Below are 21,890 nucleotides of genomic sequence, written 5' to 3' on the forward strand. Positions count from 1 at the left end.
TACAACTGCCAGCTGATAAGCCAGCTGTCCTCAGACACATGAGTGAACTCCATAGAAATCAGCCCAGCTGGCCCAGGCAAGAAGAAACACCCAACTGACTTGCTGAGTTGGGAGTAACATAAAAGGTTGTGGTTTTAAGTCACTAAGTTTGGGATGGTTTTTTATATAGCAAAACCCAAGTGATACATCACTTAAACATGGAGGTAACAATGGTATCTACCTCAGAGGTCTATTAGTGTGAATTAAATGAATTAACAGGGTAAGTTGTTGTTACTGTTATTATCGATGTGATTTGAATGCTACACATCTCTGGCTGATTAAACTGTAGATTAAGAGCAGAGCTTTCACTGGGACCTACCAATAAGGTCTTTCGAACTTCACTGGACTTCCATCTTTGGGTGCTCCATCTTGACTCTAGGTAATGAAAACCTCCAAAATCCAGGAGGAGAAGTCTAGTTAGCTGTCAGCCAGGCCTCTAGTATTCACAACTAAATATGCTCATCATGTGCCCCTGGTCATCCTTTGCAGTTGCAATTCCCTTCATCTGGAGAAAAGTTCAGAAATCCTACCAAAAACAAACTAAAATTTCCTTAAATGCTTAAGTAACAAGTATGGATATTATACTAGTCAGGAAAGCCAAGCTTTCAGACTACATTGACGATGGCTTGTAAGCTGTGGTATATCCACTGGCCCCTTCCAGACTCTTACTTTCCAGCAGTATTGTTTCTCTGAAAATATATGTCCTTTGGTAATAGAATAGCGTCCCCATCTCTCTCCACTGGAGGCACACAGGCTAGGTCACCTGAAACATCTCAATTTTGTGTTTTCTCTTTAAGTCAAATGGGGTAAGCCAGAAAGTCCCAGGTAGGTGTTTATAACATAGCTGAAGATCAGTCGAATTACTTATTTCCTTATCTTTAAAACAGTAATCTCCAAGGTCTCTTCCAACTTTTAAACTTAATTTCTCCAAGTATTCTGCATACTTTATGTAGCAGATCATGTGACTGGAGACACCTGGAGTGTGTCTAAAAGCCTTTTTAATCACCAAGCAGCGGAAGAGAACCTGCCTCATTTAACAGCTGCACGGACAGTGTGTATTTAGAAAAAGCCTCTTACCAGTAAGTTGGAATATTTTTGGATGGGTGCTCAGGTTTTTCCAGAGTGACAAAATGTGTCTGTGTAAGGAAGGGTGTGTGTGAGGGGCTGATTGTGGTTGGGGGAGTTGGAGGGGGTTTCCTTTACTTTTATCCTAGTTACATTCCTCAAGTTGGATACATTATTAAACAACAAAAACGTTCACTGTGAGTAAACATTTATGATACATATGCATTATTTATATAAACACATATTTCAATTTATTTGATGCAATTTCAAGTTCACGATGTCTTTGAAAAATGAGTCATAGGAAAGTACCTTTAGAGGACACTCAATCCAACTTTCTTAGTTTTACAAATGAAGAAAGTGAGTTTCAGAATGATTATTTTATTCAAGATAACTAATGAGTAACCAAGGCAGAACTAGAACCCTGGCCTTCTGACAACTAGCCCAAGCCAAGGTCTATAGTACTTGGGTTGTTTTTATCTGCTGGAGCCAGCCACTGCAAGCAAAAATTTTTGAGCATCTACTAATACCAAGTGTTCTCTGAATAATGAGGCATGACCCCTGCCCTGGAGGAGCATAGAGGCACATGAGTGAGTTGGTGATGAAAACAAAATCATTTTGTTACACTAGTCCCTTGTGGTGCATATATTTAAATAATACTGGGGTGATTTTAATATCTGCACCTATAGTCTCTTTAATAGCATATGTGGTTGTTGTTGTTTTGATCTGTATCTTTGTGTTTTGTTTTTTTGAAACACATAGCATACTGGCGTATTCTTCTAGAACATGTAAAGATAAGGCACAAAGAATAACTGTTGCCTAAATCAGAGTTAGCAGCAAGGATAATTCAGAGTGTTTCAAGTACTATTTATTTATTTATTTATCTGTCATCACAGGGAAAAGACAAAGAGAGGTGAGGGAGCTGTCGGGGGCATCACACATATTTAATCTAAAAGAACAATCATTTTTAAATACATAAAGTGTATTTTTTTCCTTCTAGTATTATCCTTACAGTTCAACAGATTTTGCTGTTTTATACTCAACCTCAATTCCGGTTGAAAAAGGACAATTTGTTCCTCTTTAAATATTTTTGAAGGTTTCCAAGATAGATTTAAAATAAATTGACTTTTAAATTATGCAGCTTTTTTTCCCAACAACTTTAAAAGTAAATTCAAGATCAGCATTCATAATCCCAATGCCAAAGGAAGATTAAAATAATAATTTATATAGATGCCCACATTCCCCTTAAATGTGTATATTGGGAAATAAAGTTTTAAATATAATTTGAACATAAATATAGAAGACGCCCTTTATGAAAATCACTATGGTTTCATTTCAGATTATCTGAGTTCTAGGAGCTGTTCCATTGGCAATTGGCTCTGTAGGAACAGCCATAGGCACAGCTTCTTGATAAATATCTTGCTTTCTAATTCGAAAGCTCTGAATACCAAAGATATAAATGGCCTTATTTTCATTTGCCCTTAAGAAACTGAAAATAATTAATAAATATATATGTATGTACATATATATTCATATAGATATGAAAGCTGACCCTCCATTGGGACTGTACCCACCCTGAACTGAGACAGAAAATATTTTGGAAAAAAAAATTCCAAAAGAAAAATAAAAGGTGGAAAAGCTTGGGTACAAGGCATTCATACTTCATCATTTCTTCTACAGCAGTGACTGGGCCACTTGCCAGGCCCCAGACAGTGCTCAGCACCGAGGATGTGGTGGCAAGCAGGACAACTCGGCACAGCCTGATCTGAGCAGGTGAAGGGACAGACAAATGAAGGAGCGATTGCAACGTGTGTGGTCAGTCTCATGTCGGGGCAGAGCTTCCTCCCGTGGCTGCACAACGGGATCATGTAAAGGATGATTACGTCTAATCTCTGTGGGCTTTGTGCTACTGCAGAAACTCCACAGGTATTCCACTATGCAATCAAGGTGGAGAGCCACTGCAAGGTAAGGGAAGGATGATCTGGAGTGTAGGGCAGCGGCTTGCAAAACTTAGCAGGCATCAGAATCAACTGTAGGCTTCGGAAGCGAAATTTCTGGGCTACACCCTCAGGGTTTCTGGCTCATAAGTCTAGGGAGATGGGAAGTTAGAACTTGCATTTCTCACAAGTGTCCAGGTGATGCTAATGCTGCTGGTCTGGAGACCACATTTTGAGGATCACTGTGGTAGGAATAATTATTCCAGTTTAGGGAGCCAAACTGGGTTTCCCAGAGGGAGTGATGATTCAGGTAAACTGCAAAGTCTAAGCTGGGATGAGGGAGGTGTGTGAGAATATGTGAGTGTTTGTGTGTGCACATAGTCTTTGCCCAGTCCTACATCCTGAAATGGTTCCAAGGAAAAATAAACAAATGGGATTACATCAAATAAAAAATCTGCACAGCAAAGGAAACAGTCAACAGAGTGAAAAGAAAGCCTACAGAATGGGAGAAAATATTTACAAACTATACATCTGACAAAGGATTAATATCCAGAACACAGACAGAACTCAAACAACTTCACAGTAAAAAGCTACATAATCCAATTGAAAAATGGACAAATGATCTGAATAGGCATTTCTCAAAAGAAGACATACAAATGGCCAATAAGAAAAAATGCTCAACATCACTAAGCATCAGGGAAATGCAAATCAAAACCTCACTGAGATGTCATATCACCCCAGTTAGACAGGCTATTATCAAAAAGACAGAATAACAGATGCTGATGAGGATGTAGAAAAAGGGGACCCCTCCTGCACTGTTGGTGGGACTGTAAATTAGTGCAGCCACTATGGAAAACAGTATGGAGGATCCTCAAACAACTACAGAGAGAACTACCCATATGATCCAGCAACCCCACTGCAGGGTATATACCCAAAGGAATGGAAATCATCACGTTGAAGGGACACCTGCACTCCCATGTTTATCACAGCTCTATTTACAGTAGCCAAGAGTTGGAACCAACCTAAATGTCCATTGATGGATGACTGGATAAGGAAAATTCACAACGGAATACTGCTCAGCCATAAAAAAGAATGAAATTCTGCCATTTGCAGTTACATGAGTGAGCTTAGAGAAAGTTATGTTACGTGAAACAAGCCAGGCACAGAAAGAGAAATACTGCATGTCCTTACTCATAAGTGGGAATGAAAGAAAGAAGGAAGGAAGGAAGGGAGGAAGGAAGGAAAGAAAATAAAGAAAGAAAGAGAAACAGCAATCACAATCATGTGTTGAACTTTCAGGAGAGAACAGGGTTGTGGTTACTAGAGGTGGGAAGGGGGCAGGGGGAGGGGTGTTAGCAAGAAATTGGTTAAGGGACACAAGGAATGTTTACGTTTTGTAATGATGAACATACTAATTCTGATTTGATCATCGTACATTGTACACAGGTATTGATATTCAACTCTGTGCCCCACAAGTATGTTTAATTAATTATTTTTTTCAATAAAATAAAAAGTGTGTATGTGGTGATAGTGGACGAGAGAAATGGGGAGGAAATGTTTTACGTAGAGGGAAAAACTGAGCAAGGGTCTGGAAGTAGATTTGAAAAGCTGAATGAATGTTCATCCCAAGTGGCTACAACCAGGGCATCACGGCGGCATAGTCCTGCCAAGGATTTTGGGTTATATATTAAAAGTAATGGCTAAGTGGGGATAGGATGTAAGCAGATTTGTGTTTTCATAAATTTGCCGTGGTCACATTACTGAGCATGTATTGAAGATAGGCAGAATTGGAGAAAGTCTAGTTAAGAGGCTTTTGCAGTTTCCAGATAAATGATTTCATAGTTTGCACATGGATGGTGGCAGAGGGGAAAGGGAGAAATGGACAGATTCCAGAGGCATATGAGACAGAATAAATAAGGATTTGGTGACTGATTTAAGGTAGAAGAGGGAAGAGATCAGGAATAAAACCTGAATATCTGGATTTCGTAACTGGGTGTTAGTGATGCCTTTCCCACAGATATTATTGTGAGAAGTGGTTGTGGGTTATGAGTTTAGACACATTCAGTTTGGGGTGCCTGGAAGCCCTCCAGACAGAGACCTTCTGGAGGTAGGATGATGCATGGGTTGTAGTGCAGTATGAGCTGGAGATAAATTTGGGAGGTTATCAGCATTAAGATTGCAGCTGAAGACACACAAATACCCAAGGGACCTAGAGACTGAGCAGGGACAGAGAAAAATGGAAGGAAGCACAGGGCTATGGGTTTCTTGGATTCTGGAGAGACTGGTGGCTGAAGTTGAGACAGTCATGTTCACTGTAGGATAAATCATCACTATTCACTCGTCTTAGAAGTGTGCTGTCTTATGGGGAGCTACATATGGATGTCACAAGATTGCTCCTTCTTGTGTCTAGTAGAGGTGCTCTTAATCTTCTCTCTCACCTGTGGCTCGAGGAGAACAGGAGCCCTGCAGTCTATACAGCAAGGCCAAGTCAGGGTGATCACTGGGAGAGATGAGAGGTTGCATCACCTCGGGGCAAACTTATGGTTCTCAGACACTGAGCTCTAAATTAGTCATCTAAAAATATTAAGTCTCCGGCCATAAGGTCTGCCCTTGATTGCCGGGAAAACACTTGAGTCCTAAGGTAGTGCCTTGTGTGAAGTGAGGTGAGATGCTCCTTTGTTTTTCCAGCCGTATGTGACGGCAGTGTTTATGGCACACTCTCTGTTACTTGGCTTGGGCCAGTGCCTATATCAAGAGGGAACATGATTTTTTTTTTTAAAGGTCCTACCTTCAGGAAATTTATTTAATAGGGATGTCATATGACATTTTTTAATCAAGCATCTCTGGGACACTGTGTAATGTAGTTGCAAACAATGTAGTTTGATCTAAATGTATATAAGTGAGTTAATATCAAACAAATAAAAACAAAAAACAAAAATAAACATCTCACCCTACCTGTTTTTCTAGCATTTAGACCTGACATCGCAGTGCTTTCATTGTCTTTCAAAAAAGGCCGATGGGATCTGCAACTCCCTCACCATCTCTTGCTCTCCCCACCCACTCACGTAAAATACATAAACCATGTCCACAGTGCATGGGGTGAGTCCTTGCAGGCCCTTTTATCTGCCCAGCCCATTCTGCTTCTAGAAAGCTCAGTGCTGGTGTGTATTGCTGCCACCAGCCGGGCAAGCGTGAGAATGGAGCACCCTCCTCTTCTGCAGTGACGAACCCACACGAAGGAACACAAAAGTAGCAAACCTTTCTGATTTTAAATTCTTTTTTTTTTTTTCTTTCTTTTTTCTCTCACTTCCTCCCATATTTTTCTTTCTTTTGTTTTCTTCTTCTGTCTCTTTCTATTTTATTTTATTTTATTTTTTGGTTGGTGAGGCACGTAAGCATTTTTCATTACATTACAAACTTATAATGCTACTGTGTCAACAGTTTCACCTTTCAAGTGCACCAATGTTTCAAATGCACATTGTTTCTTGGGGATGTGTGGGGATGTTTTGCACTGTTTTACCAGCGATGATTTAGGCTATACACTAAAGCTCATAGAACCAGACGAGAAACAGCTGGCTACTTTTAAAAGATAAAATAAACATTATTTTATAGCCATTGTGTTTTCTATTTTTGCTTCTGTTTTAACTGATCTTAATTGATTTTAATTGTTAGACTATGCCTTAATGATTTAGAGACATCTTTCTTTGCAGACTTGATATCATCCTTTACAACCAAACTTTTCATGGCTAAAATTACACACCGTAGTGCTAACCGACTCTGTCAAATTACATAGTACTATATAAGAAACTGTAACACATTCTCTGCTAGCATGTCATCTTATTCATACTTTTATGAAGACTCGGTGAATTAAATAAAATAAAAATCTTCTATTTTTGCAGCTGTTTGCCTTGTCACATCAGGCAGAACCTGATCCTCATTCAGCTCCTGAAAAGCCCGTGTTGTATGCCGTCTACAGTCATGTGTTGCACAATGATGTTTGGTCAACATCAGACGACACATGTGACAGTGCTGTAGCCTAGGAGCAATAAGGTATACCAGATAGCCTGGTGTATAGTATGCTGCACTATCTATGTTTGTGTAAGTACAACCTACAATGTCCACACAGTGATGAGTGCCTAATGATGCATTTCTCAGAACTCAGTGAAGCATGGCTGTATACATTTCTCCTTACTGAGTTTTATATGGACTTGATAAATCTCATACCTCAGCTTGGGACCCCATATAATCAGTGCTTTCAAGTCAGAGTATTAATCAATAACATAATTGGGGAAGACTCAACTGCAAGTACTGGTTTTTGCTGTATGTGAAGACCTAACCTGGGGAAATGGCTTCCCTATCTCTGGGTATGGTCATTAGAACCGAAAGGCAGAAAAAAGGAGAAAGACACGCACTTACCATTGTCATTACCTTGCTTGATTTCCTCCGCTGTCCGATCTATCAGTACATACAAAGACCAGACCACACAGGTGATTGCAATTACATGGAATGTGACAGAGCAGAATATTTTCCTCCTTTCACTCGTGGTCATCTGTAGTTTCTCCCACTGTAATCAGAAATGAAATTGAGTTTCTAACCAGGAAATTTTACTCCCTTTTTATTTCCCAGACATAAACCACAAATGGAAGGGAAACATTAAATATTTGCAATTTCAGATGACACTGTAATATCCAAATAAGTCTTCACATTTGGAAGGTCTAAAATCAAAGCCTGCAGAGAGGGAGAGAGCACACCTAGGGATACAAAGTGGAGTGGGGAAAGGGGGATGAGGGAGGTCGGGGATAGTTGGGTGGGGGACACGGGAAATAATCACAATTTGTGGTAACGGGCATGCTGCCAGTATGGATCTGGCCATCACATCTTGGGCACGAGGGGTGACAATCAACTTTGTACCCCATGAATATTCATAACCAATAAAAACAATTAAAAGATAAAATAAAAATCTGCAGAGTTCTATACAATTTAAATATATATTAAAAATAAAACGAATGAATTGAGTTCTCCAAATGAATTGAGTCAAGTCATTTCTGTTTTGCCAGCAGGTAATTTCCCCATTGGTAACATGAATGAGATAGTTTTAATACTGTATGATTTTTAGAAAGCGTTTCTTTTCAGGTTTCTGCCTATCACTTCTTTGTGGTACTAGGTTAAAAGTAGTAATAGGTAGCACTGTCATTTTAGATTATTACATAACGTGGCATAGTGTTGCATTCTTGAATGTATAAATTTAAGAAGTATTTGAATGGCTGATTGATATCAGAAAGAGAATGTTAACATTTTGTTGCTCACAGTTCTTCTCCTAGAAAAACAAATTTTATCATCTAGGCAATGGGAGAAAATTTGCTGAAGCCCCTTTTAGAGCAGCTTTGATTTACAGCTGCCATTGGGGTTGTAACTACTATGATTGTCACTGCCTCTTAGTCACACTCCTCAGAAAGTTGAGGACTGCTGCCTCAGTCTGAGAGAGAGAGAGGGCCACAAGTTTTATGGAAGTAAATTAAGGTTTATATGAGGGAATGTTTCCCATATTTACTTTGAAGAAACAAACTCGTGATATAAATTGTAATGTCTTTACAGCTACAGGATCACTTTGTTTCTGTTAGGAATTGTGTCTTTATTTTTCTTTGCATTATTTTCATAAGGAAATCAAATCACTATGATCGTATTAGAGGTGAACTGATGTACTAAGCTTTTAATAATCCATGATTCCTTACGTTATTATGCTTTGCCAAAGCAAAATCTTTAAATATTTGGAAGACCCCAGTCTTTCCCCACCCCCCCCCCCCACACACAGAGAATTCAATGCACAACTCAATTAAATACAGGAGGGCATGCATTATGTCATATAAAATCCTGACTCTGCCTCCAGCTTTAAGGTATAGGTGAAATTGTTTATTCTCTCTGGGCCAGTTGCCTTACTTTCATGAGAAGCTGACTGCAGCAGAGGCTGGCACAGAGAGCTTGGGGAAGACAATAACCATTCTTCACTTCCTCCTTTATGGACAGACTAATTCTCTTAGGGTTGGCACTGTGCCCAGCTAAAAGCTATTCTTTCCAGCCTTCTTTGACAGAGGTGGACATTGACTATTTTCCACCAATGACAGGTGAGCAGATATCTACTGGGACATTGAGGTTTTGCCTTCCTGATACAGCAATTTTCCATTTTTCCTTTCCTTCATTTTCTCTTTTTTGCTACCCGAAATTCATTATTAATAGGAAAAGTGTGAACAGTCATCTTGCAACCTCAAGGAAAAGTCTGGAGAATTGGAGACACCTCAGCCCAGTCAGCAACAGCTCACCTTTTGATGTCCTGTTATATGTGAGGAAATAAAGCCCTGTCTGATTAAGCCATTATTTCCCAGGTCTTTGCTACTTTCTGTCAAATGCAATTGCTGATAAAAGAATCAAAAAGATACTTCCTAAATTCCCTTCCAGTCTGAGAATTAAGATCCTATAATTTCATTTGTAAGAGAGCACAATACTTAACATCTGATCTTGATGCTCCAGCGAGCTTTATAAACACTTTAGTGAAGAAAAAAAAAATGTTTAATTTACAAACACTATTTCTTCCTTTTGTATTACATAGTCTTCCTTCTAGGGGACAGTTAGGGCTAATTAACAATTCGTACTTCACCTTGCACTTTTTTCATCTAATATATTTTCTATATTATCCCAAGCACAATAAAGGAGAAATCTTAGTAATGTGGCTAGAGAATAAACAAATGCTTCAATTTAGACTCTATTTTGAATTAATCAATACTGAAATGAGAAGACTTTAGTGTTACTATGGCTTTTATCAAAGCTTCACATCCTATCTTTGAAAGATTGATTTTTAAAATCTCTTTTTGGTATTGATTTATTATAATGTTAATCTGAATAACCTGTATAATCATAGAACATTATCACTTGGCAATAGCATTTCGTGATTTAATAAATATTCCTTTGATTATCTTAGTATTCAATACGGCCAAATAAAAGTGCAGAACGGTACAGAAAAGCAGCTTTACATGTTCAAATTTCCTGAGTATTCCAAGTGACTGAGAGTACTCTCAGTAACAAAATATTCATACCAAATCAACCATTAATCGTAAAACTGGCTTTAAAAAAAAAAAACTCTTAAAAGTTGGGACTTCTTATATCTAAGGAGCAACTTGATGAAATGGCTGGAACACATTATTCAAAATTAATGAGCCTCGAATAGAAAAATATCAGTGGAGCTGAGAGGAATGGACCAAATCATTTGTAAAGACTTCTTTTAGTTCCAGACAATAGAGGCTCTGAAATTGCCACTTCTAAATCTCAGTAACATTTTAAGGAGAAGTGAAATGTAAGGGGACCATCAACCTTTTCCACTTTATAAATCCTTACAGAAACCATTCAGAAAGTCTCTAGACAGCACACAAGTAAATGTAATGCCACAGTGCCCTCTTCCTAGTGGTTACGTTACTGCATACAATGTTCAGTACATGGCACCAGCAGAAGTAAGTCAACATACTTTATAAACTGTTCATTCATATTTTCTTTTCAGGTTTGCATACAAAGTTTCAATAAATTTTGCAAACCTTCACGGTGAGGAATGAATTGAGAAGATAAGGATAAAAATTTTATTTTAACAAAGCTGTCATGAGAGTGTCTTAATTTAATATTTGTGATGCTGAAATTCTGCAGTAGTTCACAAAACGTTTTGCAATAGGAAAGTGATAATCTGTGAAAATCCATATAGCACTTGTGCTCCCCTGCCCAGATCTAGAAAATAATGTGTGGCTTGTGCGCACATTACCAGGTGTATATTGTTACCATGGTTACACCTCTAGAGGGTTCTGTCAGACAAGGTTTGGGTTCTCAGTGTGGTCCCCTGATCAGCAGCAGCAGTGTCAGCATCACCTGGGCACTTGTTAGAGATGCAAATCTCCAGCTCCTCTTTCGAGATGACTTTGAGTTGGTTTTTCCCACAGGGCACTCAGAAAGTACAAACCTTTGCCTTGTCATTGATGAAGCGCAACCTGTGACAGTGGAGCAAACTCACTTTTGCCTTGCTCCCGGCAGGGCAGCAAGGGCCACTGCCTTTCCTCTTTAGATTACTCATGCCTGAGCCAAATGTTCAGTCAAGTCCCTCAGTGTTAAGGAGACAAATGTTGCTCCAAGTGTTCACAAGGAAGCTGGTGGAAATGATAAGACAGCAGCTCCCTTTCTCTTCCCCAAGGGGCAGGGAGAGCAGGTGCACCACAGCCCCCCATGAACCTTTTTATGACTCTGCTGGAGTGAGCAGGACTGAAGTCATGCTGGGACCTAGAACTGCACAGGCTCTAAAAGAGTTTAAAAGGACACGGTTTTTTTCTTGGCATGCATTTCTCTGAGTTCCTTCTTTTCCTGTGGTTATTTGATATTTTGAACCTTGGTCAATGGGGCAAGATGGCATTATTTACATAAAGTTGTTTTCCAGCCAGCCTGTAGCTGCAGACTTGCAATGAGACACACACTATCCCAACACTGAGAAATCAAAGAAGACATCAGTGAAGCTATGCTGATTATACTGTGTCAGCAGGACCCTGAGACACAGCAAGGACGGGAGCAGAAACCACATAGAGCTTTGGTGAGACCTCACGCCTCGCTCCTTGCACAGAGCCTCTGCATCTCACTCCTGTCATTCATTTCACACTTTCCATTCCTTCAATATCCTCTTTAAAAACCCTCAGTAAATGTGAGTCTGAGGATGGGTTTAGTCTGGCCATTTTCCTTCAGGTTTACCGGAGAGCTAGATTAGCCTAACATGTCTCCTCAGGTCACTGGTATTCCTTAATAAAAGCTGACTTCCGTTTTCACCAACATTTGACTTTTGAGTGGTTTGCTTTTTGAAAAGGGGCAGGTGCCAGACCTTGGCTCAGTAACAACTCTAGTGCCAACTCTTTCTGTCTTTTATTAGCTTTTTATTAGTTTTTGCGTTCTCTTAAAATCTTGAAAATGGGGTATCAGCTAAGTTGACAAAATCAGTTTCACAAAATCTTTGTACCTCCTACATAGCTGGTCTTGGACCTTGCTTTAGGCTTTACAATTCCTGGGTCTTTGGTACCTTTTTTATTGTTCTCAGCCTTCTCCCTTGCTGAAACCACTAAACAATAGAAATAAACGAATAGAACTCTATTATTTACTTAGAAAAATACAGCTAGGTTTATCTAAAAGAATTCTGATTTTCAATATAAATTGATGCAAAATTCATTTCTGTAAAATTTTGCATTTGCTCAAGCTAAATCAAACTGTGCATTACAGTGTCAGGTTTTCTCATTTAAATTACTTATATATGTATTCTGACCTTAGATATAAATTCAAAATACTACCTAGTCAAACTTTTTTTCGTACCAGTGAAGAATGAAGGCAGTTTACTTGCACAATATTAAAATACATGAGGTAGGAACTACTTTACCAAATCTATTTCCTCTTTCCTTGACACAGTTCCACTACATTTTCCAGCTTTCCTTCCTAACAGTCGTACGACACAGAATTATCAGCAAATCTATAGAAATGGTAGAGCAATCAGTCACCACTAGGTGGCGCCAGGCCCAAACGGTAGCTAGTGCTATAGTAGTCAGTTTTTCTTGTTCAGCCAGACTCAGGAGCTGCCAGCCAGCCAGTTCTGCAGGCGCTTTCTGTCATTTCATCAACCCAGCATGAATGCAAAGCCACATTTTAGCTGTTTAAATTTTTATGATTCCACTTATATTATGGTGGGTTTTGACACATAAGACTGAAAATAATACCTGGAACAGCAAGTCTAAAATTTATTACATTATGTACACATTTTAGTAAGATATGTTGTGCTAGGGGATAGTAAGTAAACCCTTAGAAAGTTCTGGAACTTTCCATGTTGGTGAAGTTTCTAGATGACCCATTTGTATGGAGCAGTAGTTCTCAAAAAGTGTTCCACAGTAGCAGCAGCAACAGAGGCATCCACCTGGGAGCTTGTTAGAAACACAGTATTATGGGCTCCACACCAAACTTACTGAATCAGAGACTCCGGCAGTGGATCCCCTGTAACCTATGTTGAAACAATCCCTCGGGTGATTATGATGCAAGCTGAAGTTTAAGAACCATCTGCCTAATGAATTACACTTAGCAGAACCGTATGGTAACCTTGGTGAGTCTATGCCATCAGAAGTAGCACTTGTTATTCCTTGTCATGAGCTAATTAGTAGTCCAGGGATGGGAAATCAACAAACTAGCTTGATTTTCTGGCTGCGATGTAAATATTTCAGGTTGAGTAAAAAAATCATAAAATCAGTAAATTTATTTGAAAAAAATAAAATTCTTTGGAGTTAGCTCATTAATTACCAAAACAAAGTTTCATTTTTTATTTCACTTTTTAAATTAATATTTAGGTAACATGAAAGCTTATTAAAATGTAATTGCATTAGCTGCAATTTAAAATACTTTTGGAGAGAACCAAACAACAGACTTTATGATGAGTGATTCTTGAGACCTTAATGAATCTCCAAGTTCATAGATATGCCTATGGTAAATAATTTACCTTTTAAAAATATATTTAAGAACACCAGAAGAAACATTCTTCAGACCTTTACTGAAATTTTCTACAAACCTGATAATAGGTAGGAAACAAGAAAGCCATGTTGCAGTAGAGAGGGTGGGCAGTTGGTTAAATTCATTGAGCAGTTAAGGCTTTCACTATTGGACACGAGTCAGAAAGTATACATGGTGCAAAGTTGTCCCTCCACAGAATTGTGAATAACCGCGCATGTGGATTACATGGTTTTATTATCAACAGTCAAAACCTGAGATGTAATATTCATATACGCTCTGTGAGTCTACTTTAATCTCCTAGAAAACCTTTTTCCACCTAGTTCTCTTCCACTTTGGGTCTCCCAATGATAATTATTTGGCATCTTTTGGGCACGGTCCAATATGAAGGGGCATTCTGTATTTCTGGTTGAATGCAGCTCCTCTGTTTATCTTGATAAAAGGACAAGAGGAAATAGCTTTGTATTGCAGCAGGGGTTAGGGTCTACATTCAAAGAACTTGCAAGTGGAAACGGCGAGAAATTGGCCATGTGTCCAGATGAACCTGGGACATCTCCAACCGAAATGTAAATATCGGATTAACAACAACCATCTAGGGGCAGTTTGCGCACATGTTGATTTAAAATTGGAGGAAGTAGTTATTGATACCCAGGTTAGGGTAAAGACACACTGCAAGCAATTAGCAGTCTTGCTGAAAAATGGTTTATCAATTTTTCCACAAAGAAGTGGAATACTTGAGAACCTGCGATCAATAGCCTCATTTCGCTACCACTCACTTTGAGCTTCCTTTTGCATTCAAAACTACTGAGTAATGGGCACTACCTGAATATGGAGGGGAATAGTAAAAAAAAAAAAAAAAAAAAAAAAAAAAAAAAAAAAAAAGTTCTGGGAGCTTTTTATAATTAGAAGTAGTTTTCAGTGTTAAGGAAGCTAGTTTCCAATATACACACCCAGGCTTTGTGGAATCCATTACAGAGGGGTGAGCCATGCAGTTTTGCAGTGTACTCTTTCTGTGATCCAAGGCGTACTTGTTAAAAATGAGGGCTCTGGGTTCAAATTCTAGTTTTGCCACTAAGTACTGTTGACCCTGGGTGAGTTATTTTAATTCTCTGTCCTTCCATTTCCTTATCTGTAAAACGGTAGCAAGAACAGCAGCTACTTTGCAGGGTAAAGCTTAAGTGACTTAATGCATGTAAATGAAGAACAGTACCAGGTGTTTAAAAATAATTCAATAAACATTAGAGATTATCACAACTTGAAACTTAACATTGCAGCATCACATCCAATTAGACATCAGTCGTCCCTGCCTTCTAGATTAATGCATCATGTTGATAACATCTCTGAGGAATGAAGAGGGGATTTGTTCATGCAGAATTAAGTCAGACAAAGCCCCCCATCAATTTTCCAAGTACAAAATAGATTTTTCTGAATATTGAATTTCATAGCAGAAAAACACAGTCTGCTTTTGTTAACTATGTGAACAAAGATAAGAGGCTAAGGGGATGAAATGCTATGCATATACTATGTAGAATCATCTAAAAGACTGTACAACGATGACTTCTTTTCAGTTACGAATGAAAAAAGAAATCACAGGTTGTAATAATGCCCAAGTAACTTCTCATTGTTTTTGTATAATTCCAAATGTTGTGTTAAGGTTTCATGTTTCCCAAAGAAATACTGTTCTGTGTGACAAATTTCACAAAGTTAAAAGGGAGTCAAACATTCCAAATAAACTGAAAGCATTAATGTGGGTGTGTGGGTTATAATTATGTTTTCCATAAGTAATGTAGAACGTGAGAAGCAGTCTGACTGTAAAGGTCTTGGAACAGCCTCAGAGCTGCTCCTCTGACCATCTCAGTGATTGCAAACCCCAAAAGCTACCTGAGAATGGAAGCAGAGGAAATGGTCCTTTCCTCAAGAGGTAATTAACTTGGATTTCTGCACATGAGGACTCAATGTTTGCTTTTCAAAAAATGTTGGAGGCTAACTGATGTAATAGTACTTTACTGAGAAGAGCTCACATAACTTTACATTATTTACAATAGTACTTGTAACACCTCAGCTAGGTGGAAGAGTAGAGATGTGATAGCAGAGCTAACACAACTCGTAACAAAAGCCCACACATTGTTAAAATACCATTTTAAAGCACTAGGAAAAGGTGCACTTATTTAAAGCAAACATATATTATTGTAAACATATATTGTAATAATAGGTTTGTCACATCCATTTACAACGTGAGGAATTCGTTACTAAGAATTGTGACTCGGTGGTGGTGCTGGAGGCACAGTGCTGCTGCAGAGAAGTGTCAACTATTGTCCAAATGCAAAGACACCAGTAGAGTCAGAGGCCAAGAGAATATGGAAGAAGTTGGAAAGAGCTGGGGGGAGCAGAGGGAGCTGGGTAGGAGCAGGAAGTCTGGGGTAGTGGGCGGGGAGAGGAGCACTATGCTGTAGTCAGGTCCTGCAGGCAAGAAGCCACATGGTCAGAGAGGCATTGGAGTGAAGGGACTGAGAACTCACACTGTGGGGTTGGGAAGACCTGGACTAGAGGGCCCTGTCTGACTTGAGAACCTCTAGTCCAAGGAACCCAGCCTCCCAAGGCCTCAGTTTCTTCACTGGTAAAATCAGGATAGCCCAGCCCTTATATAGGGCTGTTGACAGAATTACCTAAGATAATATACATCGTGAGCACTTAGAAAGCTGGCATGTAAACCAGGTGCCCCCACTGGTTTATGAAACAAAGTTTCATATGGTTTACAGATGTTTTATTCGGCCCAGAGTGGGCTTAAAAAATTATTATTATTCTTTGAATTCTTTTAAATGTAGCAAACTCAGTCTGCCTAAGTCCCCACCCCCGCCCAAATCTCTTTGGCTTACACCCAGCCCGCTTTACTCTTGTACTCATTTAGGTCACCTGTTTGGTGCCTGTGAGCAACTGAGTTTGTGACCCTTGATGTAATTGATAGTGCTTGTTAGCATCAGTAAGCACAGTTTTTCAGAGAGATAAGAGCCATAAGGTGCAAGACAGACACCCCAAACCTCTGTGATTGTGAAAAGAGCTCTGGATCTTAGAAGCCAACATGAAGAGGTGTCAGAAGAGTCACCCAGTACTGAGAAGATGCTCAGACGGGAGCAGTCAGGAAGATCCAAGAGGTTGTGTAGGTGTGCTGCCAGTTTATTAGAAAAACGGGGTGTGACAATATCAATCTTACAGGCATAGATGTTCCAAATATATTGTAACCAGTAAATCCAAATTGAATACATTATTTTTATAAAAGATTAGCTGGATTATATTCATTCAATTTCATTGGAATTAACATTTTCTTTATACAATATATGTATATTTGATTTTAAATGTATATGTAAATACATGAGTCTGATGTTAGATTACCAAAACAATTTTTCTTATAAACCTTTTGCTGATTGCCCATGGTTTCCTTTTGAGGTTTTCATGACAGATGGGATTTGCTTAAAGTTTTGAGCAAGCAATTTGTAATATAGAAAAAAATTGCTGAGTAAAATCATCCACTAGAGGGAGGAATGATATAACACATGAAGATAATTTGAGGGGAAGAGAAGAAAAAGAAATGGAAAAATGCTTATTTTATATATCTGTCTTGAGAGGAGACACATATAATATATGGCACTTAGGCACACCTGCATTGAAATCTCTAGGGTAACAGTTAAAATTGCAAATTCCTAGGCTCTATCCCTGATCCATATCTGGGGGGCTTAGGGATCTATATTCTTGACAAGCGCTCCAAGTGATTTTTATGTATCCTGAAATTTGAGAATTGCTCCCCTAAAGAAAGAAAAGTTTAGGGAAATATTTTACGGGCACACTGTAATGACTAATACTTCTTCACAAGATGGAACACATTTCTACCTCCTTACGTACCCCCCAACCCTCCCCCCAAGTCTGTGTTGATTAATATTGTCATGTAAGAACACAAATTACTTAAAGATTTAATTAACATGTGCCTTCAAGCAGTTTCTTTAAAAATATTTAACCAATACTAGGTTGTCTGTTTTCTCCTGGAGGTTATAGTGACAATATTATATCATATACTCTTGAAGAGAAGTCAATATATTCCTGCTTCAGGCATGTGGAACCAGCAGAAAATCTATGGTGCTATGTCCATGAGGATACTTAATTATAGACTGTGGCTTTACAAAGGAAATAAGAGGAATAATTGGACTGCATTTCATGAGGTGGCATATTCCCTCTTCCCTGTAGATTCAAGTCCTTGCCTGAGATTCTTGGAGTAGACACAGCCATCTGAAATGTTCCTCCCTGGAAACCCATCTCTCCCAGTCATTTCTGTCAGGTGTTCGTCCCTTCCCTTCAGTGAGTATCCATAGCGCACGTGGGCTCTGCACAGGCTGCCGGTCACTCTTTGTGCCCAGAATAATCATAGCCTTACAGTTTAGGAGAAAGTGCCCACGTACTAAGCAGAATCACAGAGCTGGGAATATTACAAGAGAGAAAGACTGTAAAAGACCCACTTTTACCCTTCACTTTCTAGATGAAGATGAAAGGGTAAAACTGGGTCTTTTAAAAATTGGGTCTTTTCAGAGGCTCAGAACACTGAATTGATTTGCCCAGGGTAATACAGTAAGTTATTAGTACATTTTTTGTTGTTCAGTAGCTAATTATCAAAGCATCACAATGAATTAGACATCATTCTAGGTGCTCAGGAACAAGAAGCCAAGATTCATGCTTTCATGAAATTTATATGAGGGACACAATTGTGGAATTTCATGTGTTTGTTAGAATCAGGGACTGTGTAATTGCCCATCAATAAGAGACATCAGACTTTTATTTTATAATTGCTTCTCTCCCTTTCTCACTTGTCTTTTATTGTATGTGTGTGTGTGCACTCATGTGTTTGTGTGTGTGTTTGTGTGTGTGTGTGTGTGTGTGTGTGTGTGTGTAAGTATCTTTCTAGAATACTCCTTTGAACAGCAGCAAAGAAAAGAGAAGTTACTCCTTGGAAGACTCTATTGTACGTACCCACAGCAAGCTCAATTCTACTGACAACCCATTGTCAATGTTATTTTCACGGGTCCAAAAAATTCTTGCACTCTGCTTTAATAGCAATGTCACATCTGAACACTGTATGTAATGTGATTGAGTTTTCTTTTTTTTTTTTTAACTCAGTCTTTGAGCCACATAAAAATTTGAAATAAATTTGATAAATAAGTATATATTCTACTCCAGCTTAAATGGCAGCCAATGAAACTTTACTATTCCTAAGTATTGATTCAGGTTTTGGATATAATAATACTTTAAAACAAATGATGTTTTGGTTGATATAGCTAAAATCAGTTATATCAGTACATTGATATCAGGGCACAATTAATTGGCTCAATAAATTGCACTTAAACTTATTTTTGGCATCATAAAGAATCAGCCTTTGTCAAGAATTTTGCTCTAGAACTCAACACTTTTATTTTTTTTTAAGGAGAAGATTCTTTTGAAGTTTGAAGGGGTATAAAAATTCCTTAAATTGCATACAAAATATAGTGTTTACTTTTTCTGGAGAGAAGTCCATGATTTTCACTGGATTCTCAAAGATATCCAAGACACTTTCTAGATTAAAAGGCTTCGCTTTAAACTGCTGTCACTAAAATTGATTTTGTAGTGTCATATCAACTTACAAAACAGGGAAGCGCTGGGCCAGGAAAGGGCTGGATGTATGTATAATCTCCCTGGGCTGGAAATGAAACTTGTGGTTCAGGGACTTTAATATGTTTGGAAGACAAAGAATGGCTTTGCCACCACAAGTGGCCAGATTTTTTTCATTGACAGTACTTAGGATAGATTCCACATCCCAAATGCTGACTCTCAGTCTACTGGATGATGGAAAAGAATGTGAAATGCTCACTCATGTTTACGTGTGAATATTCAACTTGGTTCCAATATTTTGCTATATAAGAAAGGCACCCCTGTCCCGCAAGACCATCCCCAAATCTAGTTTTCCTTCAACTAGGGAGAAGTTAGTTTGAATCAAGGAAAGCTTCCAGGGGGCTATGAATCTCATTTCAATTTTGAAGACAGCAGCATGGTTAGTTCTGGCCTTGGGGAGCCCATGCCAAGGGTAATGACCCTTAGGTCTGCATGCTCTCTGTGTCGGATTTCTTGGAATAGCCTGCCATTTTTCTTTCTTTTCTCTTTGGAAATCTAATAAAAATGCTCTTGCTTCTTTTCCTATGCCCTTCATTCCCAGTTATTTATTCTTATGATTATTATTTTTTAATCCTAATAATGAAACTCTTGCCTCTACAGCAGATTCAGTTGCTAGTTTCTCTAGTACCACTGGATTCCAGCAAGGGGATAGAAATTAAGTGCTAAACCAACCTAATATTATGCTAATAATTTATTCTTATAAAAAACAAAGAAGTAAAGTTCAGCTGTCCATCTTGAAAATGGAGCAGGAAGGGTTAACATCCCCATTTAAATAAGTCCTCTCTGTTGAAGATCATAAAAGGCTTCTGATACCTGAGCTGAAAATGCTAAAAGAGAGAAAGAGGGAATGGTGAATGTTGGGTTATGTGAAAATACATGGAGTTGTGTGGAATAGAAATGTGTCTAAGGAAACTGAGAAGACTGAGTGTAGGAGCACGAGGTGGCAGGACACGAGGTGAGGTGGGGAGAGTGGGCAGCACCCGATGATGCAGATGCTTGGTCATCATCCAAAGTGAGAAACTATGAAGGGGCGTGGGGTTGACACAGATGGTTTAACAAGCAGGGAGAAGTAAACAATGCTCTTCCCAGATTCCCTTCATGCAGTTTGTTCAGAAGAAATTTATTTATGACTCCTTGGGGTAGAAAGCAAGTCCACAAGGACATGGATGTAAGCCAACCTCTTCCAAATGAGACAATAGAAAGAGTGTGTCATTCCAAGGAGGTGGGGATGGAGGTGCTGAGAGAGTTGGGGAGGAGTGAGGGAAAAGGGGGAAGGCTCTGGCTTCAGGATGGGATTGCTTTTCTGCTGCTGAACTCAGAAAATGCTGAGGTGAGCGGATTTGGCAGCAACATCTGCAAAGTGACTGATCTTTGGGCTCAGATTTACATGAACAGGTGAGGGACAGCCTGCACAGACAGCTTAGGCAGAAACAGAGAAAAGAAGCTGCAGATAACTGCAGAAGGCAGGAAAGAGATGCGGATGACCCCAGGCCATGGTTTTGAAATTTTAGCTAAATTTAAGCAAATCTCCAAGGAGTAAGGTAAACAGGCTTCGTTGCCAGGGTTTTAGAAGGTGCATTCTTGCAGCTGCGTGGAGGATAAACTAGAGAGGGGGTGACTAGCTTGTAGCCCCTACAGTAGTCCAGGGGATGGAGAAAACTGATGTCTTGACGGTCGGTGGGTCTTATTAAATATGACCCTTCTTTGGAGAACATCGCTACTGTCGTGGGTAAACTCCCTTAACTTCCTGTGCAGTTATAAACACATTTATAGCTGCATCACACCCTTCTCACTTCCTTTCCTCTTATCTAAAAAAACAGAGAATGTCTCTCTACAGCCCAAATTCATCATTCCTCATTACCTTTGACCCTTCAGTTATTTCTCTTCATTTATTTTTACTTCTCTTTCTCTGTAGCCCCTTTATCATGAACACCTGCTTCTATATCTTTCTCAGCTTTTATTTTACAATGTTTATTATTTTTATTAACTGCATGCTTATCATACAACATTTATAAAATAAATAAATCATTATAATCTCATTTGCAATGTATATCCTCAATCTTTTTTCTTTATGTGTACATACAGACATATTAAAATGTCAACATTCAGACCTTCGTAAATGTAATTTTAGTTCTTGTATGTCTTCATTTCTTTGGAGCATTAGCAGAATGGAATGGGGGATGGGGAGTGGCTGTCAATTAGGAAAGTAGAAAGGTAGGTTCTTTTTGAACTGAGAAGAGGTCAGAAGATGGAGGCAGGAAAAAAATCACATCCATGTTGGGAGCCTGGCAGCCTAAGAAGCTGCCCTGGAAGATGGAGGTCCCATTGCTCAGGAAGCACTTGGAGAATAGGTCTAACAAAGGACCACTTCGAGACACGTTGTTTAAGAGACAGGAGCCACACAGGGCCTGAGTCACCTCTCAAAGACCATCATCTATCCCTCACTTAAGAACCTCTGGTTATCTGCCCTTATGTCCTATGTCTACCTTTCCTCCCAGCAGTAGTGCCCAGGAGCATGTGAATTTATCTCCACCCATCAGTTCACGTTTTGGCTACCAAGGAGGAGTCCCCTTCAGTGAAACAATGCTACTCTCAGTACCCATCTGCAAAATCAGC

At 39.0% G+C, this 21,890-nt stretch overlaps 1 protein-coding gene across 2 annotated transcripts in view; it reads right to left on the reverse strand.

Annotated features, from left to right (window-relative positions):
* Positions 1–21,890, reverse strand: part of MARCHF1 (membrane associated ring-CH-type finger 1) — a 470,370-nt gene that overhangs the window by 10,413 nt on the left and 438,067 nt on the right. For both annotated transcript variants that reach the window (XM_063108506.1, XM_063108505.1), the window contains exon 6: positions 7,455–7,602. In XM_063108506.1, coding sequence (XP_062964576.1) covers positions 7,455–7,602 — 148 coding nt within the window. The remainder of the gene's footprint in view (positions 1–7,454; positions 7,603–21,890) is intronic.

This window comes from Cynocephalus volans, chromosome 9 (assembly GCF_027409185.1).
Source record: "Cynocephalus volans isolate mCynVol1 chromosome 9, mCynVol1.pri, whole genome shotgun sequence".
NCBI classification, from domain to species: Eukaryota; Metazoa; Chordata; class Mammalia; order Dermoptera; family Cynocephalidae; genus Cynocephalus; species Cynocephalus volans.